The sequence below is a fragment of the Peromyscus maniculatus genome, chromosome X (genome assembly GCF_049852395.1).
Source record: "Peromyscus maniculatus bairdii isolate BWxNUB_F1_BW_parent chromosome X, HU_Pman_BW_mat_3.1, whole genome shotgun sequence".
Classification (NCBI taxonomy): Eukaryota; Metazoa; Chordata; class Mammalia; order Rodentia; family Cricetidae; genus Peromyscus; species Peromyscus maniculatus.
In genome coordinates this window covers 22,604,579-22,628,537 of record NC_134875.1, presented here as the reverse complement: position 1 = coordinate 22,628,537, position 23,959 = coordinate 22,604,579, and the positions used below count along the sequence as shown (strand labels likewise).

At 41.9% G+C, this 23,959-nt stretch overlaps 1 protein-coding gene across 1 annotated transcript in view; it reads right to left on the bottom strand.

Annotated features, from left to right (window-relative positions):
* The window catches only part of Gpc3 (glypican 3), a 341,092-nt gene that overhangs the window by 73,205 nt on the left and 243,928 nt on the right, over positions 1-23,959 (bottom strand). The window contains exon 6 of the mRNA XM_006996641.4: positions 17,492-17,612. Coding sequence (XP_006996703.1) covers positions 17,492-17,612 — 121 coding nt within the window. The remainder of the gene's footprint in view (positions 1-17,491; positions 17,613-23,959) is intronic.

Sequence of the window (23,959 nt, the reverse complement as noted above, 5' to 3'; positions counted from 1 at the left end):
GTAGAGAATGTAAGTGGAGAGCACATACACACATAGTTAAGAAAAGCAAGGTCCAACAAGCATAGCTCTTTGATTACTACTTTGTGGTCGGACGCTGAATGTCTGGATGCCTGCACCTAGTAGCCCATTGAGAGAGATGTTGCTTTCAGGCTGATGTACTGACCTGAGAGCTGTGCATATGTGCAACTGTACTTTGGTCCCAGAATATTCAGGGTTAATATACTGCTGGGCGTACAATCATAGGACAATAATGGAATAGGACAATGCCAGGAGAAGGGAAAATAAAAGAAAGAAGGATTAAAACAAGGTAACCCATGGAAGGATAGACCATTAGCCTGCTGGGTCTGAAAAGTTGAGTGCCGAAGGGGAAAATGTGAATGAGAACCACAATCTGGGAATGGCGGTGCATGCTTGTGTTGGAAAACAAAGACTAGTCTTGGCATGGCACAAAGGGACACAGGAACAAAGTAAATGTAGCTCGGCAAGGCATTTCTCTCTCCTTCTGTGAAAAAGATGCACCAGAACCTAAATGAGGCTACCAAGTACACTTGGCCAAAATGGATTCTGCCTTATTCTTGCCATAGGTGGTTACTGTACCTCCTCCCATTGGTGGGAGCTGAACTTCCCAGTCTGAAGTGATTTGGTAAACAGTGTAGAGAAGAAAGGAAATTCAGGAAATAGAAGCCTTTGCTGGGCTACCTTTGAGAGAAAAACAAAAACAAAAACAAAAACAAAAAAACAAAACAAAACCATTTCTCAAACCTGTAATTCTAGCTACTTGGGAGACTGTGACAGGAAGGTGGAAAGTTCAAGACTTGCCTGGGCTACACAGTGAATCAGAGGCCAGCCTGGGCAACTTACAGATACTTTCCCATAAAATGAAAAATGTGAAAGAATCGGGGGGCGGGGGGGCTATAGCTCCATAGAACAGTGCTGTCTAGAGTGTTTGTCTAGCACGTGTAAGACATTGACCTCAGTCTCCAGTACCACCCCCCCAGAAGACAACACAATGATGACACGTAGAATAATCACAAACATTAGTTCTAGAACACTAGAATTAAGAGGTTACTCCCTTTAATCTGAAAGAGATCATTTTAAGTTAAAAGAAAGGAAGTCCTACTTTTCATACCTAATACTAAACTTAAGGAATTCATTTCCTTAATGAGTGGTCCAGGATAAAAAATAGAAATAGACGCCAAAATGTGTGGACTGATTTGGGAATGACAGGTAATTCTGGGAAACTCAGACACCTAGGGTCACCTCCAGCTGTGAACATGTCTGTAAGCAGCGAGTCCTGTGTAGTGGGCATGAAGGGGCAGGCCCTTCGGATCATTTAAAGAATTTTGGTATTGTTATCATCAAAAGTAATAATACCTGGGCTCTGAGGGTAAAATACTAGAACAATATGTGTTTCTTTGCAAGCCACCAGGCCAGGAGAGCCTTCCTACTGCTTTCATTCAAACGCTAGGTAATTTCTGAGACAACCAATAGAGAGAGAGGCAACTTAGCTGTTGGATGGGAGACTTGAGGGTACTTTACTTTGGTCCAAAGTAGTTTTTTTTTGTTTTTGTTTTTGTTTTGAGACAGGGTCTCACTATACAGCTCTGGCTGTCCTTGAACTCACAGAGATCCACCTGCCTCTGCCTCCCAAGTGCTTAGATCAACAGTGTGCAATACTACACGTGGTGATCTAAGTTAGTTTTGGTCATATAATCGGTCTTAAATTTTTTTGTTTGTTTTAAATGTAAATAGGTTTATAGCTTTTTGTAATTTAAAAATAATTGTTATAAGTATTTGGGCACAGCATTGCCCAAAGGTATAAAAGTGAAAATGAAAACTGTAATGCTGCTAACATTTTGACACACATTCTTATAGACATATTCACCCATATTTTTATGACAAATGATGGTACTTCATAGTTGGTTTTTGAGGCAAGGTCTCAAATTCACTATGTAGCCATACCTGGTCTTGAATTCCTGATTCCCCTGCCTCAGCCTCTCAAATTCTGAGACTACAAATGTGTACCACCAAACTTGATTATCATCTCCTTTTATACTTAGCAATATGTGTAATAGGACGATAATGCTTTGAAAAAAATTTTGATGGCTGCATATTACTCCATTGTATAGGAGCAATATAGCTTACATAATGAGTCTCCATTTGATATTGTTGAGTGACTTTTACTTTTGTTGTTTTGTTTGTTTGTTTGTTTTTGCTATTCACCAACAATGCCAGTGACAGATCCTTGTATAGCTTTGTGGGTAGTCATAGACTTTCTTAGGGAGGAGTTGTTAGAAATGGAGCTGCTAGCTGTAGGCTATTTCAATTGGCTTCTTAGGCAACAGCATTACCTTAAATGGTTATTATTACTTCTTATCACCTTGGGAGGGTAAAAGAAAGATCATGGAATTCAGAGTAAAAAGACAGGGACTCAAGTCCAAATTTAATTTTTGAATCATTTACAATCTGAATTTCTCATCTGTAAAAGAGAACAGTAATACATTAATGATAGCTAAATCATGGGATAGAAGTAAATATGGTATTGGAAATATACATTTAACCACAGCAGTACATATATTTATTAACATCTATATATTAAGATTTCACAAGCCCCTAAGGATGGTGGTGCATGCCTGGAATTCCAGCACTTGAGAGGCAAAGACAGAGGAATTGCTATGAGATTAAGCTCAGCCTGAGCTATGTAGCACTCTCCATTACAATTTCCATAACAATAGGAATTACAAAGCAGCTTTAATGTGGCCATAATCACCTAGATGTCCACCTTTCCAGAGAAGGCTCTCCAACAGCATCCAGAGATTCAATAGTGCTGTTGCTACAAGTTGGTTTGGGTGGCTTTCAACCTAGTACGTGTCTGTCTGTCACATACTTGGATGGTATTTGGCCCCCCAAAGTTCTGTGCTGCATAGCATTCACCTGGTGATTATTTGTCATTGTTGCTGTGCTGGGGAGCAAAGCTGATCATGTTCTCTTCTTCCTCATTGGGCACTCTATAAATACACCCAGAGTGTGTGGGTCTGAATTGAACACTCTGGCGAGACACCAACTTTCTCAGGAAGAAAGAGATCAGTTGCATTATAACACAACTTGCAATTCCTTTCCAAACTTCTGGTGCTTTTGCTTTGAAAAAAAAAAAAAACTGCTGCTGCTCATCATTGCTAGCCAAAAGCATTTATAGATTATGGATTTTTAAAATAAAAAAATGAAGCATTCAACAAGCATGGCATGCTTTATTAGAGGTTGTGTGGCATAAACCAAATACACAGCATGTTTATAATACATACTATTAGGTTTTGACAGCTGCCTTTCTCTAGGTTACTTGTTTACTTTTTTATTTTTTACTATTTTCTATTAAATTTAGAGTCATTAAACACACACACACACACACACACACACACACACACACACACACACACACACACACCCCTTAACCTTGGCTGCGCATGGTAATGCATGCCTTTAATGCCAGCACTCAGGAAGCTGAGGCAGGTGAATCTCTGAGTTTGAGGCCAGGCCTACAAAAACAGTTCCAGGCTGGCCAGGATACCCTGTCTCAAAACAACAATGTTTTGACCTACATGAATAATTCCTATATAGAAGATGAGAGTGGGTGGATATGAGAGGAAGAAAAAACAACTGAGGAGTTATGGGAAAGCACTGTCTCTCGGCTAGAAAATGTAGGGATCAAGCAAATGTAAGGCTTCTAAGTCTTTTTGTACCCAAGAAAAAAGTTACACACACACACACACACACACACACACACACACACACACACACGCTGTTTTGGCATCAATGAAAGAAAATATATAAAGGAAACTAGGAATAGAAATCAGGTTGGCATTTATCGTGCTATAAGTAAACAAAGGAAAAAGACTAAAGGTTCCTAGAAGCCAAAGTTAGGTACTGACATGGATTTTTTTCTAGTCTTTGTGCCCAACATGGGACTTTTGGTTTAAAAAAAAAGGCAGGCCTGAATGAGCACAAATGGCACAGGACATAAAAGTATCCCAGAAAGACAATGTTGCAGTGAATAACCTGAAAGCATTTGGTGATTGGCTACAGAGAGCAGAGTACAGAGAAATGATAATTGAATGTGGTTGGGACATGGTTGGTTCCAGGCTGCAGGACTAATTAGAGGAGAAGCTGGCCTTCTTCATGGATACTATAGTCTGCAGGCAAGTGTGAGAAATCTGTGCAATAAGGGCAGCTGTGGCCAAGATTTTAGTCACGTGCAAATAAGGATGCGCTTCTCAACTTCCAGGTACCTACACATGAGACATGAGTCACCACAGGACTTCAGGACCCAGGAAGACCAGAGTCCTAGAAATCAAATGGGTGCATGAATTGCTGTTTCATCTGAGCTGTTCAAGCCTCAACAAGCTAAGCTTGGAGTGAAAAGGAACCAAGAAAATGAAAGTGCCTATTACTCAGGCTTTGACAGTGATAGAATAGACGGGAAAAGAAGGTGTAGGACATGGCTTGCTGTCTCCGTCAAAAATAACCAACACCCATTCTCCAAGTGAGAGTCAGAAAAGGGAGAGAAGATGGAAGACTGTGGGTTTCCCAGTTCCTATCAAGCTAAGGAGATTCTGAACAACTAGAACAAGGAACTCACACAGAGGACACGGTACTATTTTACAGTATTTCTCAAAAAGTGAACAAAGGACTACTCTAGACGACTTTATTGTTGTTGATAGAGACAGGGTCTGTGAAGTCCAGGCTGGCCTTGATCTCCCTGTATAACCAAGAATGAACTTGAACTTCTGACCCCCCTGCTTTCATCTCCAAAGTGCTGGGATCACAAGTGTGTGCTACCATACTTGTCTTTCTAGATGGCCTTTTGAAAAACCGAAAATATTCTGTACATAAACTTTAAAGGCAAACTCTCAGTGTAACAGCTCCTCATTTTCAATGGTGAAAAGGATTCTCTATACTTCCTCTATGAACATGTCTCTACATAGTCTTCCCCAAATTTATTATTTTCCCCCCCGAACAAAGTATATTCACCTCAATCTCAATAGCCCTATTTTTTTTTACTGCATCAACTCTAATCCCCCCCCCAAATCTCAAGTATCATGGCTCCCATCAGTCCCAAAGTGTATCATCTAACTCAAATGAGATTACATATATGACTTATCATAGGGCTAAGTTCCCTTCTGTCTGTGTACTTATGAAAGTAGACAACAGGATCGACTTTCAGAATGTGATGGCAGGGCAGGTATTTGACAGAAATATTCTCTCCAAACAGGGAAATAGGTGGGTCAAAAACTGGAACAGAATCATTCACTTATTCATACAAATATCAGTTACCCTACAATGTGCCAGGCTGTTTTAAGAGCACAAGGCACAGAGCTGAGTAGAATGGAGAAAACTCTACATTTATGGAAAGCTGCAAACTAGCTCCTGTGTTACCCATCCTAAATGGTCTATTGGCCTTTTAAGCATCAGATCTGATCAGCAAGGGCACAAGCGTGTGCTGAGGTGGGGAGAAGAAATGGCCAGAACGTCGGTGAAAGGTCAGGTCAGTGCACTGTCAGCACATGCTTGAATTAAACATATGGTGCTGTACATTAAGTGTATAATGTTCTCGTAAGATTGTTCTTGGGAAACAGCAAACTACAAGTAGCTGCTATAATTAGAAAAGGCACAGGAGTTTTTCTCAAATAAGGAAATTTGTTCTAAAAAGGTATAGAGAAGGCACACAGTCACTGCTTCCCTCTGGTCCCCCCACTCCTCTTTGTGAGGCTGTCACGAAACACAGTAGTCTCTCCAACACATCTAAGCTCCCACAGTGGCAGCTGAAGAAAAACACGATAATCTCTCTCGATCGTTCTCACAGTTTCAGTAATTTTTGAGACTTCAGTGAATGGATGGCACTCAACATTCAACACCCAAGGAGCCACTTTTAATTGGGATATTGACTAAAAAAAGTGTGTAACAAATTGATTAAAGAGTAATAGTTAACACATTCATCAGGGAATCTAAATACCTCACTGTGAGAACTTCTTAAGGTTCAATGAGGGATAAATCTTTTCAGGTACTAGATTTTTCTTTGAACTTTGTATGGGACCTGCAGCAGCTAGTGATCTGTTTTGAGTGGGTTATGACATATTGCATTCTTCTGAGACTCAAAGCACTGCTTATTACTGTCCTTCTTATGTCCTGGCTAACAGGTAAAAGGTGACCAGGCCAACATGAGGGACGAAGCAGTTCCTGTCCCTATGCTGTTCCATCAGGAAGTAGAAAGGAAGCAGTTCCCGCCCCCTATGCTGTTCCATCAGGTAGTAGAAAGGAAGCAGTTCCCGTCCCTATGCTGTTACATCAGGCAGTAGAAAGGAAGCCGTTCCCGTCCCTATCCTATTCCATCAGGAAGTAGAAAGGAAGCAGTTCCCGTCCCTATCCTATTCCATCAGGCAGTAGAAAGGAAGCAGTTCCCGTCCCTATCCTATTCCATCAGGCAGTAGAAAGGAAGCAGTTCCCGTCCCTATCCTATTCCATCAGGAAGTAGAAAGGAAGCAGTTCCCGCCCCTATGCTGTTCTATCAGGAAGTAGAAAGGAAGCAGTTCCCGCCCCCTATGCTGTTCCATCAGGAAGTAGAAAGGAAGCAGTTCCCGCCCCCTATGCTGTTCCATCAGGAAGTAGAAAGGAAGCAGTTCCCGCCCCCTATGCTGTTCCATCAGGCAGTAGAAAGGAAGGTTTAATGAATTTTAATGGCAGGCTTCACTGCTTTTTGGAAACTCTTGCAAGATTAGCTGGATTGCTTGCCTCCAATTTCTGACCTCTAACCCCTGTCTCTTCAAGCTACCCTTGGAGTGAACACTATAAAACACTGATCTCTGACCATATCCCTCTCATGTTCTTATCCCTTCAGCGGCTCTCACTGCCAAAGGCGTAAACCTTAGATTCCTAATTATGCCATCTAGAGCCCTTGGCATTTTCAGCACCTTGCAGTGTCATCTTTCACTCCCCAGCTCCTCTTCTTCTCCAGCCGCGGCCTCAGCTCTCCAGCCACATGTCTATTGATAGACTTTCATGTCTTTGAGGCCCTGCTCACACCACATTCCTCTGCCGGGAAGATCCTTTTTTGAAATCATTAGCTGCCAAAATTCTCCTCATCTTTCAAAGCCTGGCTTAAAGGCTGCCTATTTTTGAAGTCCTGTCTAATTCTCTCAGTAGGAATTAATCCTTCTTTTTCTGGGCTAGCAGGACTTCATTTACGCTTCTCTTATAACACTAATATAAGGCTAGAATAGTAGTAATGTAGGTATGTCTCATTAGCCACCTCAAAAGGGATCATGTTCAAGTGTTCTCCATGTGTACTTGTCCATAGTGCTGGGTAAATAGCTGCTCAGCATTGGATAAATGGATCCAAATGGCGATGATATATCCACATGTGGTAACAGATGTGTAGGTAGAGTGGATTCTCTATCTCCTTATCAACATACATACTTAGCCAATCAAACTTAGCCACATATAAAACACAAATGCCCAATAAATTAAATAACTCCTAATGTGAGGCCATATATGTACATATGACTATATTTTACTTGATGTTCTGCCTTAGGAGGTTGATTTTTAAAAGGTGTCACAGAAATGATTATTGCTTAAGTGACTTCCAAGAATGACAGACAAGAACAGAGGCCATGCACCCAAGGAGAAGCTCATTTCTGTGTTGAATTTCAGCTTCTTAGAGTGAAAACCTGTAGGTTCAACCATCATTTGCACTGGAAGTTACCAGATCACAAGTATTGATGGGCCAATTTGCAACACAATAGTCCAGAAACCAACATAAATAAAAAAGTAATCAGCAATAAGAGAATTGTATCCCATACACTTAATCCTCTCTCTACTTGTGTTTGGAGAACAAAAGCATGAACACCACTGGGTTCTGAGCTGGACATCTTTCAGCTCTCCACTGCCTTGAAGAATCCATATGCAACGATAACAAACTGCCTCTAGCTTGGCTTAATCTTTTGTATTAGCTCATTAATGAGTCTGGATTCCTTCACCATTTTCCATGGTATCCCAGGCAGGGACAAAGACTCAGGCAGCAGGGGGGCAGCTTTCCTTTTGCCTGACAACATGTGGTCACTAGTCTCTGTCTGTAGTTAACAAATTCCATAGTTCTTTGAAGGTAGAGCCCATGGAATGGGTCTGGCCTGCTCTAAGCTCTGCAATGCAAAACAGAACATCTCTGAAATTCAAAATAGAGCTCTGGGAATTTAGGCCTCAAGCAGTGTTCCCAGGATCTGTGACATCGCCCCAACAGCTGAGAGTGCTGGTGTCTTAAGAAAGCTCAGTAGGCCCAAGCCTTGTGAATTCTTTCTGCTCCCCTGGCATGTGAACTGCGCACATACTCATAGACATATTATATGCTTTTCCAAATCATTCTAAATACCTCCTGGAAGACATCTGCCAGTAAGGATCTCATGGCAGCCGCATTTTAAATATAGGACCTTCTCAACATCTCCCACCAGAGAACAAAATGCAAAAGGAATGCAGATTAACTCTCCATGAACTTTCTAGCTCTGAAGTCTTTCTACTTGATACCACCATTCCGTGAAAGGTCCTAATGGGCTGCAGATCAAAATGAGACTTCTGGATTATGTGCTAAGATCCCTAAGCTGCACTCCAAGGGCAGTTTGCCTATTAATAGAGCATCTAATTTAGGGCAGAGTTCAAACTTAGGGAACATCTAAAGAACTTGACCTAAACACACACACCACCACCACCACCACCACCACCACCACCACCACCACCACCACGACGTATATTTAATTTATCATCCTCATTTTCTATTCAAGCACTTTGAGCCAAACTAAATTTTCAACAGTTAAAAAAAATCTGTTGAAGTTTGGTTAGATACATTTCCCCAAGAATCTTTAGAATTCAAATTATTGTGTTTAGTATTTTAAGATCACGGAAATATTCCAAACTAGAAAAGACGTAGGCTTCCAATCGTGCACAAAGATTCAGACACTTAGTGGTGATCCTGCACTTTCCCTTCTGTTAACACTTCATACTATAATAAGAGGAAAGGAAAGAATAGCTATAATGTATGATGCCTATGACATGTGCACATTGTATCTCATGTTTATACTTTGAGCATTCAGGACAGATGATAGTATACCCATTTCTCAGGTACTAGGAAACATGAACAATGAAGTTAAATAATTTATCCAAGGACCTATCTGGTAATTGAGCACAGATCTATTTGGCTCCAAAGCCTGAATCTTTACTCCAAAGAATGCTAGTGCTATATTCTCAATTTTCTCACAGTATTTTAGCTTCTCATTTTTTTTTCATCTTGTCACAGACTCACCCATACTACACAATGTTTGGGGGGAAATAACAATCGAAAAATATGGGTTATGAGAAAGTATCTAGATCAATTTATTAAAAAGAAAAAGAGATTACACTTTAAAACTCTATTACCAACTGAAATCTAATGAATTAAACAATGCTTTAATTTTCACTTTGGATATTAGATGGGAGTCTGGTTGAGAAACTGCACTTTTCAGTTGCTATGCAAAATCACTGTGCTTGCTGCCTAAGAAGATCTTATAATTAGAGATACAGACTTGACTTTATCATCACTTTACCTACGCTAAATACCAACAATGAGCCCATATAGAATGTGGCTCCATTTCTGGTCATGTGTCAAATGCATCTAAAATTGAAGATTCAGACTCAAATAACCATGGGAAAGACCCTGACTCAAAAACTAAAAACAAAACAAGTCACTGTGGGCATGCTGACTACCTGACCATCTGACTACCGCCAGATATCCGGTTGGGACAATTAACATGGGACTGTCTCCAGGGTTGGGATTGTGTGCTCTCTGTGGAAAAGACAGTCCAAGACAAGAGGGCTCAGCACTCCTTTTCCATTGGATTTTGTCAGAATTCTAGTGGCATGGCAAGGAAATGTTGGAAGTGTTGGTCATCAGGTTCAAAGAAGATTCTTTAGCTCATTAGCACTAGAACATGGACATTCAGTTGGCATTGCCACTCCCATTCTCTTATATGCTCTCCATTTTTACCAGCAGTTAAGTTTAGGAGGTTGCTGAAAAGGATTGGTACACATTCAGTGACTATCTTGTGCATTGCACATATTCAGTATATTCAGGTAGTGTTCACATTGGATTAAACGTTCAAGAATTTCAAGAGCAGCCTGAGACTTTTTATCTTTCTATTCAGAAGACCAGTATCTAAGAAGAACTTTATAACTAGCATTTCTGTGGTTGAAATAACACCAGGAGGCTCCCACATTGACTAAGGACCAGCATCTGAATGCACTAGCCTAAAATAACTGAGTTATTTGACATTTAAACACACTGACTAATAGGATGTTAAGTTTGTCATTCTAGAAGGAGGAAAACCTTGAATTGTTAAAGTGCCGAGGAAGAAAGAGGAGTCGAGAGCCAAGGGATGAGAGTGTCAGGAGGACTGATTCTGGATGTGGCCTTGAGTCAGCCTCTGGGAGAGAGCACAAGGCCTGAGCTATAGGTCCTGCGGGCTCTGCCTGGTTTTGGTTCAGTGATCTCTGCAGAGACTGCCTCCACTCAGTATGGTAACTATTCCATGGGTTAATGAGTGAGGGTAATGGGTAATGAGGTGTACTTGCTATGAAGAAACCTAGTTAATGTCCATAAGAGATAATTAGCAAGTTCATGCCTTGTGCCACATTGCTTTTTGTTTCAAAGATGAACTGCTTAAGTAGGACCTCCTGCCATGACATACTGCACAAAAAATCATGCTTGTTTATGTGCATCCATATTTATACTGAATAAGACTTTGGAGCAAACTACAGTATACATACACAACAACAATAAATAAAATAAATTAAAATCTATAGAAAATGGAATACAGTAATATATAGTTGATAGGAATTCTAACCACACCTCCATGACCATGCATGCCCTGTTGAGACAACTAGTCATTTCTGGGGCTGTAAGTCCTAAGTAATCCGTATGCTACCTGGTCACATAATTTGCACGCAGCATGATCACGTAATCTATGAGCAGGCATGTGTGGCATGGCATAGCCACATGGGCCCATATGCGCATGCACGGGGGTAGTCCACAAAAGGCAGATCGCATGTACCCTCCCCTGTCTCTGCACATGTCTTTTAAACAGGACTGATCACATTCTTTTCTGCCCCATCCCTTCTCCTAATAAAACTCTTATAGTGGGATTTGTTGTGCCTCATGACTTTTCCTCGCAGGATAAAAGTGATGCATAAAACCAACAATAGTAATGAAAAAAATGTATATCCCTCCATTGCTCAATCAAGATTATCATGATAGTGATCCCAAAACTATGATGCACACCATTCATGCAAAGACTGAAATACATGACCCAATTTATGGTGTATATTCTAAATATAGAAAATAGTTCCTTTTCAAGAAATTCAATCGAAAATATTTGAGAATTATTCTTGGTGCAATGTTATTAAATTGTAAATAGTAATTAAGTTATTAAAAACACATGCTCCCCAAAAGCCACCAGACATTGTAATTATATTTCAAGCTATTAAGAAGAACGACAAAAGATTTTGTTAATGATAAATGTGCTTTGGAATGTATCAGCTAATTCCTCTTCCTTTGTGAAATAATGTTTAGCTCCACAGAGTCTAGGGGTTGATATTTAAAGACTAATTTACACTGTCCTTTTGTGGCTGAGAAGTCATTTCATTGGCTTTTGCAGATCTCTGTCTCTCCCTCCTCCCCCGCCCCTCTGGCTCTGTTTGGAAATTGAAGCTACCGTGGTTCTGAAACACTGTTCACAAGTAAAAAAGTATCCTAGACATTGGGACATAGCTCCATTTGGGGAAGGTCTTTTATTTAAATTTGATTTTCAAAAAACTTTTTCTTTAAAACCTAGAAACAGCCGGGCGGTGGTGGCGCACGCCTTTAATCCCAGCACTCGGGAGGCAGAGGCAGGCGGATCTCTGTGAGTTCAAGGCCAGCCTGGTCTACCAAGTGAGTTCCAGGAAAGGCGCAAAGCTACACAGAGAAACCCTGTCTCGAAAAAAACCAAAAAAAAAAAAAACCTAGAAACAATTAGTTTCAGAAAGGCTGGACCAGGTCAGTGTTTTACAGCATTCACTGGTTCTCATGAGAAGACTAAGAAAAAGTTACTTAGTGTGTGTGTTTCTACCATGACTAAGATCCAACTCAAAGATCTGAAAAAACTGCATGCTAATGAATGTACCATGTATCCTCTTTGTTACTCAACAACTTTACAGATTCACTTATTAAAATTTTAACATTCTATCTAGAAAACAAGTGTCTTCATTGTTCCATTGTCTGTCAAGCATCTGAAAAATAGTTTGCCACTGTTTCGAGAAAGAGATAGCAAGAGAGATATTTCATTGTCTACTGTACATTTTTACATTTTTATTTGGACATTTAACATTGTCTATGAATTAGAGATAGCTCACAAAAAACTAACTCAAATCCATGGTCCAAAGCACCTTTATTTGTACATCATGAATTTGGTAGGTGGTTTTCTAATGATTGTGCCAATTAGGATTCTGAAAAACATTCTTAGTCTTTCTTTGTTGAAGACTTTAAAGCCTTAGACTATAGAAATGACTATATTTGGTCCTTGAAAAGTGTTAAAACACAAATTAAGGGGCCTTAGATATCTGTATTCCTATACATCTTTTATACATGGATCCTAATAATATCTTGTTTTTCTTCTTCTCTTCATAAGAGAAGTAGAAGGAAAGAACAGAGAATGAACCCAGTAGCCTTGGAGTTTGGGTCTCATTAGAACATTACAATTTCTTCTTCTGGTAAACGTGAGTAACACTACCCATCTCGCTTTCCTCTCAGGGCCAATGTCATCAGTTTATCTAATGTTCATGAGAGAGTATCTACAAACTGATTTGTGCCATGCAAATGTATGGCTGAATTATCATTTAGATAGAGTTACATGGTTAGCTTGATTCAAAGACAGGTCAAATATCTGGCCCTGGGGAATGGATACGTAGTAGGAGCGATAAATGCCAAAATGGTTTTTACCATTGAATGTTTTATAGCCGGATAAAAAGAAGGCAGAAGAACAGACAACTGGATAGGGGAGGGCAAGTTGAAGTTCCATCTGCCTGGGTTGGAAAGCTGGTGGGAAGGGGACATGCTCTGAAAAGCTGAGAGGTTACAAAGTGGAAAGGGGTGACCTGGGAACAGGGTGTTATAAAAAGAGTGCAGAGCAGAGAATAAAGTCACAGGACTTGTTCACAAGAGGGTGCTGGGTTAAAGCCTGACCTTGAGTCACAAATCACAGAATCACACGGCTGGAAGGAATCTTAAGAGGCTATCTCGTCCACTCCCCCGCCATTCAGCAGGCATTTCAGCCCTCCTAAACAGATGAGACTTTATCCTACTTTGAATGAGAAACTCTTGACACCAAATGGGCAGGTATTGACTGCTCTGGCCTCAACTCTTTACAACAGGCAGGAAAACAATTTCTGGAATTTCATTTGAACCTTTACTGAAATGGGGAACACGATAAATGGCCAGTTTCTCCTTGGGGACAATAACTTCTATGGTAGTTTACAAACAGCAAAATTAGCTGTAACTAATAAATACACTTAAACAGAGAAAATGCTACCAACATAACTAAGTTAGAGGATAAGTGGCCCATAGCCTCATCTAAGTAGGTAGGTATTATGGTCATTCTTGGTATTTCTGGAGTCTTCTCTGCACACAAGAGCCTGGAGCAGATGAACACAAACAGAAACAAAAGTTGTTTTTTATTTTCTTTTTTTTTTTTTTTTTTTTTTTTTTTTTTTTTGGTTTTTCGAGACAGGGTTTCTCTTGTGTAGCTTTGCGCCTCTCCTGGAACTCACTTGGTAGACCAGGCTGGCCTCGAACTCACAGAGATCCGCCTGGCTCTGCCTCCCGAGTGCTGGGATTAAAGGCGTGCGCCACCACCGCCCGGCTATTTTCTTTTTTTAAAAAGCAATATGGTCTAGTAAATTCCAGAACTAACACTGAGAACCAAGAAGGGTTTAATTTCTCTCCTAACAGAAAACAATAAATCCTCACACAAATTAGAAACTGAAAAGGAAATAAAAAGGACCTCATTTTCCATCGTGGGAATGTTACACATGAACTGTGGCTTAGAAGGAGGGAACATATTACACACCTGCACAGCTTCCCCGGAAACAGGCCCGGGACTGACCCTGGACCCATCCCGGGACTGTCAATGTAGAAATAATGTTACTTTATTCCCCTAGTGGGTATATTATTTCCAGTGCTATCAACAGAAACCTGAAAGGAGGCAGCTGAGAATTTCTGGGGAAGAAAGTTGAGTTATTTTGGGATGTGCTCATAAATGGTGTAGTTCAAAGGATAGACACACAAGCACAGATAGGAAGATATGTCTGTATTTCTAGACACATATTATGGAAAGTAACATTACCTGGATTCGCCACTCACATGTGAACACAGGCAAGTTAACTTGATTCTGCCTCCCCACTGCCAAAAGTTTAGGCCAATTTAGTGAGGCATTCAGTGAATCCAGATGTTTGGCAGTATATAAGAAACAACATCTGGATAATTGATTGAATTTTCAAGTATACTCAATAGATATTTTGGCAGCATGCCTTCACAGCCTCTAATGGCTCCCTGCCTCAGTTTCTCTGCTATAAAAAAGGGATAAACATTTATCACTTCGTGACGATGATAAAATGTTTAAGGGTAATAAATTCTTGAAAAGAATGGTTCTGTGAGAGTATATCTCTCTCATACAATTCCAGGTTGGATTTCCATGCTAAACAACTAGTCTGGAGAATATGCAATGATTGAAATAAGGTTATATGCTATAGAAATCTAACACATAATCAGTATTATCATCCTTATCATCCTAATCAAAACTTTCTCCTTTGTCATTTCCTCAAAGAACCTCACTTTCACATGAACAATGGCCAAACAAAGGTGAGGTTTAGCCGTTCAAAAGATGTGGCGTTTTGTGCATGAAAAGTAACAAAGGTCAGAATAAAAGAAAGTTAGTGTGGGTGTCTGGAGGCAGCCCAAGGCTACCAGGCAAACCTGGTCTACCAAGGACCATCGATTGCTCAACGGTATTTGGACACAAACGGAAAATGTCCACACACTGATTTATGCGTAGAGGGAGAAGAAAGGCATGCCGACGGCGAACTCGCTCTTCCGACTGTGTTTACCTCTACCTCCCCACGGATTAGTGTGTGCTTTTGTGGCTGAAAGTTAGATGAAAGGAAAAAATGTGAGAGAGACAAGAAAGGAAGTAATAAAGGAATCTGCCCTCACATAAAACTCAGTGGCTGAAGTACTAAAGCTCCCTTTCAAAGTTAAGTCCTGCCTACAGGGAAAAGCCTGAACAGCATCTCCATAACTACCATTTAATAAGGGCCTGGTATACACATACAATTCTATATATGCATATGTGTATGTACATGTATGTGTGTTCTCTTATGTACACACATATGTGCTTTAGATAGCCATGTGCTTTAGATAGCCATCATTCTACTGATGGGAGAATGAAAGCACTGATTTGCCTAAGGTTATATATTATAAAATTATATATATATATATATATATATACACACACACACACACACACACATATATATTAATACACACACATACATACACACACACACACACACACACACACACACACACACACACACACATACATACATACACACGGTAAAGATCCACAACTAAATTCAGACCCGTGTGGATGCAAGTCCATATTCTTTAACTGTACCTGAAGCCTTTACAAAAAGGCTCGTTGTAAACACCTTTGGTGACTGCTAGATCATATTTAAGCCTGCATCTTTTCAACTTTTCCTTTTTTTCAGGTGGCTTCTATCCACAGGTCTTTGTCTGGTCTTCCTTATAACTATCCCTCTTTACTTCTTCCAACTTTACACATGAGTTCTGGTAGCTCTTAACATTTGTCCCCCCCAGGACTCTTCTCCCCAGTCTAGTTCACCCTACATTTTTCCCATGTCACTCCAAAACAATGAGCAGCATCTCTCTAGGCTCTTCATCACACTTTATCTTTCTTGAGATATTTCTGCTTGGGCTCCCTTCCCAGGGAGGCTGTAAAAACAGAATATTAACATTTCTTTTCCATCTCAGAAGTCCTTAGGACCTGGGTTAACACATACGATATAGTCCTTAAAGTCTGTTGACTCAGGATTAGAGGCACAGTGATGGTCCCTGAAATTTCGCTCTTACCAATGCAGGAATCCAAATGGTTGAGTGTTCTCACCCAGATACAGTTAGCTGGGATCAATATAGACAGTCCAAAAATCAATACTACCACTGCTCCTAGGTATCACATTGTCTTTGCCATGGGACCCTCTGAGACACATTTGTAAATAATCACACTGCTTCGGCAACGGGCTCAGCAGCAGTAGCAAGCGTTTATTAAGTGCTCACTGAGCTCAGAACCCTTTCGGAGGCTCTGGAGGAGTTCCACCCAAGTGTGCCCCCGGTGCCTCACAGTGCAATCCGAGTGAAACACGCCGCTAGTAGAAAGCCCTTGCAACACTGTTTTCAGAACGGCCTGAATTCACTAACTTTCACACCAAAAATAAAATCAGGCCAGCATCTTCCTGCAGAAACTTCTGCCCTTGCATAAACATTTTAGTCACATTCAATTCTTCCCAATCTACAAATAGTAGTAGCCAAGTGCCTGGGCCCTCCCATTCATGAAGCATGGCATGGCATAGGAACACTGTCACTGTGGCATATGGTAGCCTTTCTGGTGGCTTTTTGAAAAAAAAAAAAAACATGGCCACAAAGCAATCACAAGCAGATGGTATAACTAACTTCTATTTGTGTCTGGTTGCTAAACTCCTCACAAGAGGGGGGGAAAAAGCTATGTGTACAGGTGAAGAAAACGAGAAGAGAGAGTCAGAATTTGGCAAAGGTGCAGTGAAACTGGACCTCTGACATCTTGCTGGTGGAAATGAAGACTGATATATTCTCATTGGAAAGCAGTTTGGAGATAGCCATTGAAATATGCTCATCTCTTACTCCAACAGCACAGTATTTTAAGAAAATAATCTATGATCGAGAGATAGCACTATGGATAAAGAGACAGCTCAATGATGGAATGAAACTGCAATCAATTAGAATGTCTATCCATCACGGTGATTAGACAACAGGCTATTGCACAGCCACAGCAGATGATTAATAGGAACATGAGAATTCGTTGTCAGTATGGTATCATTTAAAAAATTATTTTATGAATTCAGGCATGGAGGCCATACCATTACAATTTCTCTCATACTGCAATAGCATAATAATTTAAAAATGGAGTGAAAGATGAGGACCAGAGAAAAATCATTGAAGAAAATGAATAATTGCTGCTTATCCAAATGCCTAAATATTTGTTTCAGCGGTGAAAATCATCTACCTCTTATTGATTTCTTGTGCATTTCCACTTTTGTTGGCTACACCACATACCTGGTTAATGTGCTTCAGCTTGTCAATGATCTGGCTAACCACTGGTTCAGGGCCCTTCATTTTCAGCTCATGGAGGTTAAACTGATTCTTCATCCCATTCCTTGCCGCCTTCTGGCTGTATCTGTAGAGAGGAAGGGAAAGAGAAAGTTTGTCAAAGAAAGTCCCAATCAAATAGAACACCGACTCCATTGGGGACCAGCAGTATGGCTGACTGTAGATTCTCTCTAGCCTTTCAGAACATAGTTTAAATCATCTCAACATTATTTGTAATACGTACTGTAATACAGTTTTTATGTTATTTAGGAAGTCATGACAAGAAAAATACCTGTATATATTCAATATATTCAGTACAATGCAGCCCCCATATTTATTTCTCCTCTCCTATATAGCCTATATAGGTCTCACTATATAGCCTTGGATGGCCTGGAACACACTGTGTAGACCAGGCTAGCCTTGAGCTCACTGAGATCCACCCGCCTTTGCCTGCAGGGTGCTGTGCTGGGATTAGAGGCATGGGCCACCACGGCCACCCCTCTCCTTTTTTTTTCCAGTGGTGGGCCTCATGCATACTAGGCAAGTGTTCTACCACTGACCAGCGCGTCCTTTCTTCCCCCGGTCCCGTCAAAGATCCAGCTCAGGACACGTGTGTTCGACCGCAGACCCACACCCCAGCCTTGTCCTCTACTTGTGTCTTCCGACTGTGTTTGGTTGACTCCTTGGATCTAGAGGGGTGACTATTTATGCAGGGCTCAGTGCTATCATTTGTTTAGGTAATAACTGGGGGTCTGGGATTGCATCACCCCCAAAGGAGAACTCCTGTACTCTATACATTCTATAACTGTTCAACTATGTAAAGAAAACAGTGAGAATAAGGAGATGCTAGGCATGACCTGCTTCTGTATTTTGTAACTTTCCTTCTCACGTTTATTTTATACCATAGACCACTGCTTCTCTGTGTGGAACCGACAACTAACCCTAGAGCCTTGCCCACATGAGGGGGTGTTTTGCTATGGTGTTCTATCCTCAGTCCCTACTGCGAGCTTTCTGAATCTTTGTAACTATTGATTGTTTAAAAATAAACCAGGTTGTACTTATAGTTAATTTTAAGATTTTCAGCATGTACAAGGCATAATTGACAAAATTTGAATGTGTTTACCATGTACCATGTGATGTTTAGACACACACATGTATTGTGAAATGATTGCCACAAGACAGTTGTTTAACCTATCCATTGTTTCACATCACCATCCCTTTTATAATAATACCTTTAAAGAGATTTACTATGTTTACTTAAGTGGATGTGCCTCCCTGCCTCTGTCAGCTTTGCCACAAAGGGGCGCAGATGATGTTTTCTCGGGGTGTTTTATGTGACATGTGTGCTCTGAGTGTCAAGCCCAAAGGGAATCAGTTAGGGGCGTCTCTGGAGTTTCCAGGTAATGAATTCATTCAGCATTTCACTTCCACGGGTTCCCTTGGTGCTGCTGATGCATGCAGTTCATGACAATCTTTGAATGAGGCTGGGCCATCACAGCCCCAATTCATCTGCTCCGCACACTGCCCAGAGCTTGGCAGGGACAGGAACACTCCATTAGCCTCGGGAGATTTGAACGGTGGGTTATCTGGTTAGTAATACTCATCTGCGACTTGATTAACTGTCCTCCTCCTTGCACAACTGCCTCTTCCCAGAAGTTTTAACAGGCCTCCGGCAATAAAGGAACAGAAATGCCTACCTCCCCAATTGAATGCTTTTTTGGACTGGGTATATTTAGCGGGGTGTTAGAGGTGTTACCTTTAAGCACGGCCTTGCAGTATCTTCTTCCCCCATCCTGTTTGGATCTATTCAGCACAAAAATGACTGCCGTGATACTAAGAAAACCCTATTTGTGCAGTGAAAAGGAGAACATGTTTCTCCCTTTCAGGCAGATTGGTTAAGGCCTGGAGGGGGAGGAGGAGGAAACCTGTGTAAAAGCCTTAAAGAGAAAAGGAACCTAATTAAAGCAGGCCATCTGGGCATGCTTGTCCTGGGACAGTTGAAGCAAAGAGAGCACTTGTAAAAGAGGAATAGAGTCAAACAAGCGTAAAATGGGTGAGCCTTTCTTCCTAAATCTGCACTGGCTTAGGCAGCAGCCGAGTAGTGGAAAGCAATCAGGGGATGCAAATGGAGAATGCTGGAGATGGAAGCGCCTTCGCAGATCAGAGGGTCCAACCCCTCGCCATGTACACCAAGAAACAGACTCAGCAAGTGACCTTTCTAACAGCGAATACGACAAGTTTCATACTCAGAAGAAAACTCTTTTCTTTAAAAGTTCCTCCAACGGGTCCTGTGCATTCCTCACACTGCTGGTTCTGATTTAAGGCAGGGGAGTGGCTAGAGACTTCACTTTCTTTCTTGCCCTAGGCATTAGATCGGTGGTAAGGGTTTGCAAGGAAGTCGCAGAAGGACTAACTCCCAGCTAAAAGGATTTGATTTCACAAAAGTTTACATTCAGTTGCTGCTCCGTTATGGCTGAGCGAAAACAAGCTATAGATCATATGTGCTCAGAGCGCCACCTTATGGACAGACTGTGGCATGACAACCAGTGGTTTGCCATCCTTTCCTTGGAAAATATTCTGGCCACAATAGGCACTTTGGGAAAATGAGATAATTTAAAGAGAATAAATAGCCTCAAAAACAAACTAGAACACAGAGTAGAAAAAAACTTAAGAGGCTCTCAGAAAAACTGTTTTCTGTTGGAGATGCAGCCTTAATTTGCATAAATACACAGCAAATTAAAAGTAAAGATGGAATTCACGGATTTTAAATGTATTTAATAAAGGGGCAATTTTCTTACTTATTTGTGCAAATTTCTTTGTTTACTTTGAGTGATAGTATGTACCCCTGGAACTTGCAATACGAACATCAGTCTGGTCCTAAACTAATGGTGTTAAAACCTCCTGCCTCTGCCTTCTGATACTAAGGATTGCAAGTGTGGACCATTAAACATAGATTTTTGTGGATATATTCCAAGAAAAAAAATGTTTCATTTGTTTTATTTTTTATAACTTTAGCACAACAGTTACAACTTTAGAGCACATTACAAGAAAACAGACTTATCCATGCTACTCCAAGAAATACCTGTGTTTTCACACAATTGTGCTGCCTTTTGGAAAATACAAAGAGATTTTAGTAGCAAGAAATAAGTGCTAGGGAAAGACTCAGAAGGGTGCAAACCCATTTACATCTCATTTTAGTGGACATTAATATGGTAAGAGAATAAGTGAGTCCCAATCCATTTCTCTCCTGTTTCAAATCTCACTTGAGAAAGGACTATGAATCACTTAAGTCCAGCAAAGTAGTGAATATGTTCCAGATGGTAAAGAAAATGGGAGAAGTTGATATCATTCACCAGAATCTGGGGCTGTGAGAAGTAGTTGCCCAGGAGAGAGGGGAAGATAGAATAGGTCTGGGACAGCAACGCCTGCATGTCAGTCTAAAAAAGCAAAGTGTACAGAGGACCCCGGAGGGGAGGGGAGAGAAAAGGAAGCCTACCGCCCAGGTGCTGGGATGAAGGGCGTGCATTGCCCAAGATCCATTCACACAGTGCTGGGGAATGAAGCAAAGATGTTGTGCACACGAAGCAAGCACTACACTAGTTGAGCTACATCCCTCACCCTATAATAACACCTTTACAAAAGGGCCGAGTCACGTGGTCGGGAGAGAACTGGGCTATCAGGCAAAGCTACAGATTCAAAGGTTGATTTGAGCTGGGCTTTATCATGTAGGTCTGAAATCCTGGATACCCTGAAGGCTGAGGCAGGAAGACTGTCGGTTCAAAGCCTGTCTGGAATTCAGAGGGAATTAAAGACCAGCCTGGGCACTTGCTTAGCATGCATGGTTCAGTCCCCAAATAAAAAATAAACCTGGCTCCCCTTCAAACAGGTAAGGCAGAATGTCAGTAGCATATTTTGGGGGAATTAGGTCAGACAATGAATGCCAGTAAGTTGAGGTAACACAAGCTATGTGCTTACAACAGTGCCTAGAACATAGAACATTCTGTACGAGAGCTCTTGTTATGTGGAAGGACTAACCACAGTGTCTGACACATAGTAGGCCTTCAACAAATGTTGTTTGCAAAGAACTTCCCAAGAGAGCCCAAAGGAACCATGAGAACAATCGTTAGGAGAAGCTTCACGTCCCTCACAGCCACACTTAGCTGTTTCTAGTCTGGCTCTAGGTAAAGTGTAAGTTAAGGCTGGGGTGGGGAATAGCAGAGGGCAAGAACATATTTTCAAGGTAAGGAACACCCAAGTTTTCCCTGTTGGCCTCTGCACTAGAACTCTGACGTCGAAGTGGCAGGCCCTGGGGAGGCCCAGCTGAGGAGGACTCTCAGGCAGAAAGACCTTCACAGAGCTTCCAAGGGACAGGGCCTGTCAGGGGAGAGCTTACAGGCCCGGGCTTCAAGTGGGTCAAAGGTCATTGTGTTGTTTTGAATGTCACCAGGAATTGCCAGAGGTCGGGAGCAAAGGGCAGACCGACTTCACAGCAAAGGGCACTGGGGAAAATCTGGAAAAGATAACCCTTCCTGCTATCATTCTGCCGGAAGCATCTCCCCCGCTTAGCTGTAGTCACCTGAAGGGCTAGGCATTCCGCGGGCCGGAGGAAACAGAGCTACTGCAGGGCTTTTTAGGTGACTCAGCAGGCAAGGCCAGGCTTGGGAATTAGCCTTGCTCTTCAAAGCCATTCTTTCCCACTCTTGGAGTGAGGCAGCCCCAGGCGTCCAGGCATGACCTCCTCTGGCCTTACAATGCTTCCTCGTTCCCTGGCCATATGACCTGAACTCTGACCCATTTCCCTCAGTTGTATTCCTCTTTGGGTCTACTGCCTTACTTGGTTTCTGGCACACACTAGGGCCTCACTAGATGTTGATGGGGCTGATGTGAGGTGGAAGGCCTCGCCTACAAAGCTCAGTTTATAGGGTAGAAACTCGAATGGACTTTTGCCTAGTTCTTATCATTCAGTCTAGCTGGGTCTATGCTCACTGACGGAGGACTACCTCCTTACACTAGGCTCCTGGTCTCCCTGTCAATCTATTCCACTCACCACGTCACCTTACTGTAGACATCAGCTGCTGTCTAGATGGCACAGGTACTTCTCTATGCCCCACTAAATGTTACCATTCAAGTGGGGTGGCACATACCACTTGGTCCAGCTAGCCAGACAGATGGCTTCTCACAGCTCACATCCCACTTCCAGCCTCAGGGCCATCCCTTCAGACTAGTCTCTAGGCTTGCAAACTGAACCCACTTGAGATGCACGCCTGCTGGCAGTATTCAGTGGTTGTATCACAGCCTCTTTTTTGAATGGCACAGACTTCCCAACGCTCTCTGAACTCAGGACGTTTTATGGTTGTGAACCAAATCTGACACCCGTTCTAGGCCTTCCACTGTCAACATGTGAAAGAGAGCACACCTCTACTTACCTCTTGTCTAAAATGCTCAGGACTAGAAGTGTTTGGATTTTCCCTCTGATCTGGGGATACTGATTTGTATATAATGAGATATCCCCCAGATGAGACTCACATGCAAACATGAAATTCCTTCCTGTTTCCTATATTCCTTATCCACATAATGAAAACCACCTAGAGATATGAAATATCTGCAATGTACCTACACTTTCACCGTGACCTATCATACGAGATGAGTCATGGGATTTTCCCAGCTGTGACATCATATCAACCTGCAGGAAGTTCTTGATCCTGAAGCATTGGGACTGTGGAATTTCAGTATTCACATTGTGAACTACTGAAAGTCAAACCCTTCTATATTGCAGCATCTAGTGGACTGGAATAGTGTGTTCCCCCCATGGTCTCATAGGGAGCGGCACTATTAGGAGGTGTGGCTTTGTTGGAATGGGTGTGGCCTTGTTGGAGGAAGTGGTGTAAATGTGAAGGTGGGCTTTGAGGTCTCTTTTGCTCAGGCTTCCCACAGTATGACTGTCAGTCGACTTCCTGTTGCCTGCAAGATGTGGCACTCTCAGCTCCAGCGCCATGTCTGTCTGCATGCCACCACGCTCTCTGTCACGGTAATAACAGGCTGAACCTCTGACACTGTAAGCCAGCCACCCCAATTAAACGTTTTACTTTGTAAGAGTTGCTGTGGTCACAGTGTTTCTTCAAAGCAATAGAAGAAGACACCCTAACTGAGACAGCGTGTCCCCAGAGGTGAGGAAGGAAGGGGCTAGCAAGGACAAGGGAAGGCAGTGTACACCTGGGTCCGGAACACTGAAGGAACTACTCGATCCTTGAAGCAAGGCTGCCATCCGGGTCCGGAAGCAGCAGGAAGGAAGAACATTCAGTGCGTCTTCGTCTGCTGAAGAGTGGCAGTGTGGAACACAGAGAGAGGGGATAACCAGTCCGGACAAAGAGCTTGTCACCACCGCAGGCTCCAGAGCAGACTAGCACCACCCTTAGCAGGCCTGGGCCCGGGGCT